Raw genomic sequence first — 9609 nt, 5'->3', positions numbered from 1 at the left:
CTGTAGAAACTACTACCCTGGGAACCACTTCTGTAGAAAGTACTACCCTTGGCACTGCTTCTGTTGACACTAAACCTTCAGTTAGTTCAACGGGATTAGTATTGGAAACATCCACATTTGAAATGAGAACTGCTGAAACAACAACCTCAGTTGTATCTACACCTGGCATAGCATCTGCTGGTGGAAGCACGACGTCTCAAACTGTCACTTGGCACCACCACTGCAGAAACCACTATCATTGGCACCACTTATGTGAAAAAAACAATTATGACAGATACCGATTCCTTAGAATGTACCACCACTTGTACACACACTACCCTGTAGAAACTACCAGCCTGGGAACCACTTCTGTAGAAAGTACTACCCCTGTCACCACTTCTGAAAAAAATACTACCCTTGGCACTGCTTCTGTTGAAACTACACCTTCAGTTAGTTCAACACAAGTAGTATTGGAAACAGCCACATTTGAAATGAGAACTGCTGAAACATCAACCTCGGTTGTATCTACGCCTGGCATAACATCTGCTGTTAATAGCAAACTGTCACTTGGCACCACCACTGCAGAAACCACTATCATTGGCACCACTTATGTGAAAAAAACAACTATGACCGATACCGATTCCTTAGAATGTACCACCACTTGTACACACACTACCCTGTAGAAACTACTTCTGTAGAAACTACTACCCTGGGAACCACTTCTGAAAAAACTACTACCCTTGGCTTTGCTTCTGTTGAAACTACACCTTCAGTTAGTTCAACGCAAGTAGTATTGGAAACATCCACATTTGAAATGAGAACTGCTGAAACATCAACCTCAGTTGGATCTACGCCTGACATAACATCTGCCGTTAATAGCACAACGTCTCAAACTGCCACTTGGCACCACTATTGCAGAAACCACTATCATTGGCACCACTTGTGTGATAAAAACAACTATGACAGATACCGATTCCTTAGAATGTACCACCACTTGTACACACACTACCCTGTAGAAACTACTACCCTGGGAACCACTTCTGTAGAAAGTACTACCCCTGTCACCACTTCTGAAAAAACTACTACCCTTGGCACTGCTTCTGTTGAAATTACACCTTCAGTTAGTTCAACACAAGTACTATTGGAAACATCCACATTTGAAATGAGAACTGCTGAAACATCAACCTCAGTTGGATCTACGCCTGACATAACATCTGCCGTTAATAGCACAACGTCTCAAACTGCCACTTGGCACCACTATTGCAGAAACCACTATCATTGGCACCACTTGTGTGATAAAAACAACTATGACAGATACCGATTCCTTAGAATGTACCACCACTTGTACACGCACTACCCTGTAGAAACTACTACCCTTGGCACAACTCCTGCAGGAACTACTACCCTTGGCACAACTCCTGAAGAAACTACTACTCTGGGCACCAGTTCTGTAGAAAGTACTACCCTTGGCACTGCTTCTGTTGAAACTACACCTTCAGTTAGTTCAACGGGATTAGTATTGGAAACATCCACATTTGAAATGAGAACTGCTGAAACAACAACCTCAGTTGTATCTATACCTGGCATAGCATCTGCTGTTGGAAGCACAACTTCTCAAACTGCCACTTGGCACCACCACTGCAGAAACAACTATCATTGGCACCACTTATGTGAAAAAAACAACTATGACCGATACCGATTCCTTAGAATGTACCACCACTTGTACACACACTACCCTGTAGAAACTACTACCCTGGGAACCACTTCTGTAGAAACTACTACCTTTGGCACAACTCCTGCAGAAACTACTGCCCTTGGCACAACTCCTGAAAAAACTACTACTCTGGGCACCACTTCTAAAGAAACTACTACCCTTGGACCTGCTTCTATTGAAACTACACCATCAGTTAGTTCAACGGTGTTAGTATTGGAAACATCCACATTTGAAATGAGAACTGCTGAAACAACAACCTCAGTTGTATCTACACCTGGCATAGCATCTGCTGTTGGAAGCCCAACATATCAAACTGCCACTTGGCACCAGCACTGCAGAAACCACTATCATTGGCACCACTTGTGTGATAAAAACAACTATGACAGATACCGATACCTTAGAATGTACCACAACTTGTACACACACTACCCTGTAGAAACTGCTCCTGCAGAAACCACTACCCTGGGAACCACTTCTGTAGAAACAACTACTCTGGGCACCACTTCTACAGAAACTACTTACCCTACTACGTGATTCCTTAGAATGTACTACCACTTGTACACACTAGTACCTTTGCCACCCATTTTGCAGATAGCCCTACACTTGTCATCACTGTAGAAACATCAGCATTGATTAATTCAATAGTAATAGTGTTGGAAACATCCACACATGTAATGAAAACTGCTGGAACAACAATCTTTGCTATATCTATGCCTGGCATATTATCTGCTTTTGAATTCATAGTGGATGAAAGTAACACTTCTGCAGAAAGTGCTACCCTTGGCACAATTTTTGTGGAAAGTACTATTCTGGCCACCACTTCTGGAGAAAGTACTACCTTTGACTCCACTTCTCCAGAAACTACTACCCTAGGCACCACTTTGACTGAGACACTGTTGTTCTGAAATTCTGCAGTAAGTACTGTACCACTTCTGTAGAACCAACAACTTGCGTTAATTCAATTTAGGAAACATCTGCATTTTTATTGACTTTAAAACAATAAGGCAAGAAGGAAACAGACCAACTACTACAGCTCAAACTTTGCCTACAGTGTGAACGTAGCCTACTCTGTCAAATGTGGCCCAAACCTGTTTTTTTTTTTTTGTTCTCATGTGACTGTGCTGTTCACATGGTCATGACAAAAACAGATCAAACCACATGGAATCTGATCTTTTCAATTCCGATTTGTGCCACTTCCATATGTGGTACTAAATCCGATACAGGCCAGATGTTTTGCAGAGTATGACCACAGTGTGAACTGTCATATTGGAATTCATGCTACTTTTACGTCACCCTAGATCAACATTCGTCACTTATTCTGCACTCATGCACCTCAAAGATTTTACTTACCAAAAGTTATCAAGACCGTTGTGAAAGGTAGAAAGGTAGTTACAGTGATGTGTCAGAACTCAGTGTGAACGTAGCCTAAAATTCAACAACACCAGTAACGGCACATGCAGAAGCCACAACCTTAGTTGCATCTACCCCTTGCAAGCAGTTAGAGGTTTTACAACCGTTCACACATTTAATGATATTTAATCAATCTCTTTTTCTCTCACTATACACACACACACACACACACGTTTTGTCAGATTACAAACGTGTGTTAGTAGATTAGCTGCAACTAATTAGCATTGGCTCTGCTTGTTTGTAGCCTTATGCTAGTACTCACTGCTCTAGTTAGATTGCATTGGTCATTATGGAAATGAGATGTGTCTGTGTTCTTTAATTTGCGCTTTGTCCGTATATCACCCACAGAACTTCCCACTCCCATCCGTGATTTTTCTGAATTGTGCTCACTAATTTACCTTTAGTAAATCTGGCCCTTAAAATTCTTAGGTCAACATAAGTGATGAAAAATGTCCACAAAATATAGAGAAATTATCAGTTTTATTGCATCTGTCCATTTTCAGTGAAAATATATTTCTTTTGTCTTGTTCCTTCAGGTGAATAATCTTTACTGCCGTTTACCTTGTGGCAACAATGGAGGTTACAGATTTAAAGATGTATGGTGTATGAATGACCTGTATGACTCTTTTAGGTAAGTCTTTCAGAAGCATATCAAATGTCCAGATTTTAATTTATTTTAAAAGCTTAACAGTTCACATTGCTTACTGACTAACGTTGCACCGTTTACATTTGGCTAAGACTGTTCATTTCTTTTTAGTAGTATGGGATTTGTTTTCCTTTTTTGCATTTACTAAACAATTTTGCTGTTCTTAAAGGTATAATTCCCTTTGTACAAAATGATATAAGAAATCCATCTGAACCAAGTGGCTTACTCAAAGTCTTTTCTTCATAGCATTTGTCTCTACAGAAAAATTTATTTACATATAAATATAGATTGACATAGAGCAATACATAATACATGGAGCACATCAAATACGGTAAACGGAAGCTCAAATATGCTTGTGATGCACAAGGAACAGGATGTTCATTCATCTACGTTTCTTTACATAGACTTTCAGTTGAAGGGCAAAAAAAATATAATTATTTTCATTTGTGTTCTGAAGACAGTTTTTACGGATTTGGAGAGACATGAGAGTGAGCAAATTACGGTTTTCATTTTTGGGTGAACTAACCCAAATGAGTTGTATTCCTTTTCTATTATGAAGTATACTCATCAAGATAACCTTTAGTAAACCATTTACAATGTTTTATGGATTTGGAAAGACATGAAAGTGAGCAAATGGCAGTTTTCATTTTTGGGTGAACTAACCCAAATGGGTTGTATTCCTTTCATATTATGAAGTATGTTCATCAACATAACTTTTATTGAATTAATTGTTCATGTTTTGCAGTTGTATCTGTGGAACAAGCATACCATTGATCATGCCACTTCTAACAAGATATACAAGATGAGCAGATGATGGGCAATGAGATGAGGACAAGGTCTTGTGGTATTCCCTAAAGACTGCTACTCTACTACAGATACTGATCTCTGCGCTCCTGCTTAATAAAATAGGAATATAAATGTAAATTAATCATATTTAAGGATTTCATGAGGTTTTCTTTTGACAAAATGTATATTAAAATATAATATTTGCTGTAATTGATTTTTGAAAATGTGTTTTATGGTTTGTGTAATGTAAATGTCACCGTCAAATGAATAAAAGAATTTCACTGAGGCCATCATGAAACATTGTTTATTAGGTACTATATACTCAAAGCAATTAAAAACTAAACTTCTACCATTGAAATCAGCCAAACTGCCTGCACTGTAAGCAGTGAGATGTTGGTGTTTGCAGTTTTGACCGCTTTCTTGATTATGGTGGGCTTGATTGAGTGCTCTGCAACACTTATTTGTAGTGTAAATTTGGTATAATACATGGACTGTAGCATACGTTTTGGTGTAAATGTTCAAATGATTTTGCTAGCAAGAAAGGTTCTTTCTGTCGTTGATTTAAACACTTTGGCTCATTGATGTGTAATTGTGTTTGTCATATGGTGTGGTTTCAACAAAAACTTAATCATTTACTAGTTTTTAATGAGGCTATCTCAAGATGTTGACAGCATTATTATCATTAAGTTGATGAAACAAATGGAAAAGACATACAATTATTGCATATGAGTTGGGATACTCAGTAAAATGGCTGTCGAATCCCATCTATTTCCGGAAATCATATCTCGCTATTGAGTTAGAGATGTTGGAGCTGTGGGACAGAGAGAAGTGTGTTGCCCATTACAAAGTCGTTATTGTGCTTGTGGGGACCCGAGTCTGGCCTGGTTTTATGTATCGGTCCTCTTTCTCCCTATACTTTAGGGGTGCTGGTTCTCCACTAGGGCTGCATGATGTATCGAAATGATCAAAATATCGCAGATGTACATATTGCGATGGCATGCGATATCTGAATTATTTCAATAATAGGCTACTTCTAAATGTTGCGAAAAGTTACTTGCATGACTTGCTTGACGTTAAAAAGAGCTAAGTGCAATAAGTTGCAAAAAACAACTCGTTGCGGTCTCGTGCCTTCTGTCTGACAAACACCTGAAGCGCGTGCACAAGCAGTAGTAAATGCTGCTCCATTAGAAAGCACGGCAAGTTTTTTGTCACTTATAACATGCATTTGAAAAAGCAACCAGTGTCAAACATCTTTCAAACATGAGAAGCATTTATGAACTTCTTGTCCAACAAAAGTCAACATTTAATGTTTTTACTCCAAGCTCACTTCATAACAGTCGAGTGTTTAAAATCATTCTGTGAGATGATGTGGCTTCTTACACAAAATAAGGCATGCAACATATTTCATAGTACTCTATGCAGTGATAAAGGCTATGTTGATTAGCATTGCATTATAAATACATTATTATAATGAAAATTATAATAAGAACTCCGTTAAACCATATGTTGTCATAGTCGTGTGTTTATTAGTCACTTTAAATCAATGAAAGCAGTTCAATCTTTTGTTTATTCAGCTGCAGCAATAGGGTATATGTTGAACGTCACCTGACCAAACCCGGAAAACAGTTCTCATCTCTTCCGCTTGTCAGAGAACAGGTTAACAGCCGTATTAAATAGCGATATCTTATGGACTTTTAAGATAAGCAGTTAAACTAGCTAGCTATTTTTGTTTTATTTATATCTAAATGTTAGTGAAAAGAATAATAAACTTTTAGATATCAGTCCGCATATGTGATGGACATTGGTTATGATCATCATTGGTCTCTACTTTGACGGCATCTTGAGTAAAACTGCTTCATATTTAATTAAGTATATGCAAAACGCTTGAACTGGAAGCGACGAGAACTGGTTAAACAGAATACGGAAGTCTGTTGTGCATAACCCCTATAGGGATTTCCTGGAACGACGTGCATTTCCTTTCTTCTGCGGAACAGAGTTGGAGTTTCAGCATGAGAGAACCCTCTGGCCTTCAGATGTAGCAGTATTTACTACTAATCACAGAACTGTGCTTCACTGACAAGCTGCACATGTGAAAAATCACAGCCTTTGCCAAATCGCGATTGCAGTTTAATAATCATGCAGCCCTAGTCTTAAGAGAATGTGAACAGTTTGGAAAGAAATAGGATTTGGAGCAATAGGATCCCAGCAGCCTAATACAGTAAACCTGCAGTTGTCTGTCAAACAACAAAAGAAAACGAGAAAATCACTCACTGCTCTTGACTGACTAATCTTTGTAGCTTTATTATGAATCAATGTATATTAATTCATGTGAAGACTATGCAGTGTTTTAGTTTTACATTTGATTATTCAGTTTCTATATTGTTTCTTGAATGCTACTGTTAAATATATCTAATGTAAGCCTGACTGAAAGTTAAAGCACTGTTTATTTAATTTGAATCTTTGTTTTTTCGATTTATGACTGCTTTTTATGCAATGCTAAAACACTGCTGATCACTTTCAGAAGTTGTAGTGATGCTTTCTTTTCCAAGAAAGAACGTGAAACATATACATTGGTTATATCATTTTTAGTTTTTAAATATTTTTAAATATAATTTAAATTGATTTCACACAAAGCAATATCGTATCGCATATCCAATACCACATTTTTCTTCAATATCGCAGGATTTGGAGCAATAGGATCCCAGCAGCCTAATACAGTAAACCTGCAGCTGTCTGTCAAACAACAAAAGAAAAAGAGAACATCACTCACTGCTCTTGACTGACTAACCTTTGTAGCTTTATTATGAATCAACGTATATTAATTCATGTGAAGACTATGCAGTGTTTTAGTTTTACATTTGATTATTCAGTTTCTATATTGTTTCTTGAATGCTACTGTTAAATATATCTAATGTAAGCCTGACTTAAAGTTAAAGCACTGTTTATTTAATTTGAATCTTTGTTTTTTCGATTTATGACTGCTTTTTATGCAATGCTAAAACACTGCTGATCACTTTCAGAAGTTGTAGTGATGCTTTCTTTTCCAAGAAAGAACGTGAAACATATACATTGGTTATATCATTTTTAGTTTTTAAATATTTTTAAATATAATTTAAATTGATTTCACACAAAGCAATATCGTATCGCATATCCAATACCACATTTTTCTTCAATATCGCACAGCACTATTCTCCACTGTCCTATAGGTGACTTTTCTGATCTGTGTATTTAATTTACAGTCTTTAACTCATTACAACTGCACGCATATCAGCGCTGTGTAACATGCAATGATGAATGCTGCATTTTCCTGGTGCCATTTGTTTTATTTGTGCCTTGTGGTTAAAGGTGTCCATAATGTTAAATATGATTAAATATCATTAGGGCCCGAGCACCGCGGTGCAAGGACCCTCTTGGAATCGCTCCTTTTATTAGGACCCGAGCACCGTGGTCTGAGGAACCTCTTGAAATTGCTCCGTTTATTATTGGGGCCCAAGCCCTAGGGGGCACAGGGCCCTATTGCTCCCCTAAGGTTTAGGGCCCAAGCCCTGAAAGGGTGAAGTCTCTTGAAGCAAAATTCGAAACTCAACAGGAAGTCAGTTATTTTACATTTTCTCAGCAAATTGTGTGTTGTTTTTGCCATTTTCAGGCATTGTATTTTAAAAACTTCTAGAGATTTAATCAGATCAACACCAAATTTGGTCAGTGTAATCTAAAGCCGTTGATGTTAAATTTGAGATGATCTTGATTTTTCATTGAAGGGTATGTCCGTGGAGGTCTGACAAATTTCGATGTTTCACCATGAAACAGGAAGTTGTTATAACTCCGGCATACAATGTCTGATCTGCCCCAAACTTCACATGTTTGATAGGAGTCATGTCCTGAACACATGCCCATGCCCATATTCAGTTATAGTGTCGGACTTATAAAATAAGTCAGTTATAGCGCCATCCGCTGGCAACAGGACGTGACATGTTTTACTCTGTAACAAACTCCTCGAAATGTAATAACATCAACACTATATTTGGTCAGTCTAATCTAAAGGCCTTTTGCAATGTTAAATTGCGAAGATCTTGAGTTTTCATTAAAGGGTGTGTCTGTGGCGGCCTGACAAATTTCGATGTTCAATTTTCGATGTGGCCTGAAGACATCTACATCTCAATATTCAGCAGTTATCACAGCGCCACCAGCTGGCAGCAGGAAGTTTGGAACATAGAAAAACAACGAATGGTGGGCAATGTGCATTTCTAAGGACACCGGGTGGAGGTGGTTCCGGGTGCAAGGGCCCTTTCAACGCTGCTTGCAGCTTTAAGTGTTGTATTTATTCTATTCTGAACATACTTGAGGTGTACTTACTGTTGGAACTAGTCTGTGGACTTTAATGTGCCATTTCACTTTTGTCAGCTAATGCAATGTAAAGCATTGTGATTTTAACATGAAACACTGACTGAAGTCTAATAGGCTTCTTCTATGAGTCACTGTTGCTACCCTTTTTTATGGGTAGATTAAATTAAGCGGAACACTGGTACGATCCTAGAGTTCAGACAGGATTCACATCATATGACTGACTAAGGAAAACGATTCCACACTGAAATTAACACATCATACTCACAATTTTATTTTGGTACTAAACCGACAAATTGATCTTAAGGTATTCAGTGGTGTACCGCACATCTGTGAGGCCCCCTGCAAAACATTTGCTAAAACACATATCTTGAAACCATCACTCATTTTCTCAAAACCTTAAGCACAAATCCAAACCTTCAAACTAAATTCACAGACCCCCTGACTCTTCTGGCAAAATCAAACAATCACTTCAAAACATTTCACCTGTACTCCAAATCAAAACAAAGCTTTCAAATCGTACACACATTAGTCAATAATATTCACACTACAGATCATTCATTAGACACTACATCAAAAAATGGAGAACACCGTGTCCAGTGCATGTAGTTACAAAAAAAAACTGTTTATTGTATATAGTAAACATTTTGCAATAAACACACACACAAACATACAAAAGAAATTACACCTAAGTTTGGTGAATATATATATATATACACACACACACACACAC

The 9609-nt window shown here is 37.8% G+C and overlaps 1 protein-coding gene across 2 annotated transcripts in view; it reads left to right on the top strand.

Moving 5' to 3' along the window:
* LOC107664600 (mucin-17-like) overlaps positions 1 to 5026 on the top strand; it is a 17084-nt gene extending 12058 nt beyond the window's left edge. Inside the window, exons 2-5 of one of the 2 annotated variants that reach the window (XM_016455215.1) lie at positions 1 to 541; positions 1585 to 2607; positions 3640 to 3734; positions 4495 to 5026. In XM_016455215.1, coding sequence (XP_016310701.1) covers positions 1 to 541; positions 1585 to 2227 — 1184 coding nt within the window. In that variant the 3' untranslated portion in view covers positions 2228 to 2607; positions 3640 to 3734; positions 4495 to 5026. The remainder of the gene's footprint in view (positions 542 to 1584; positions 2608 to 3639; positions 3735 to 4494) is intronic. The other variant, XM_016455214.1, reaches the window with a different exon arrangement.
* Positions 5027 to 9609: the final 4583 nt, after the last annotated feature.

The sequence above is a fragment of the Sinocyclocheilus anshuiensis genome, unplaced genomic scaffold (genome assembly GCF_001515605.1).
Source record: "Sinocyclocheilus anshuiensis isolate Anshui unplaced genomic scaffold, SAMN03320099.WGS_v1.1 scaffold287, whole genome shotgun sequence".
Classification (NCBI taxonomy): Eukaryota; Metazoa; Chordata; class Actinopteri; order Cypriniformes; family Cyprinidae; genus Sinocyclocheilus; species Sinocyclocheilus anshuiensis.
Note: the sequence above shows the minus strand (reverse complement) of the source record. Positions and strands in the feature narration are given on the sequence as shown.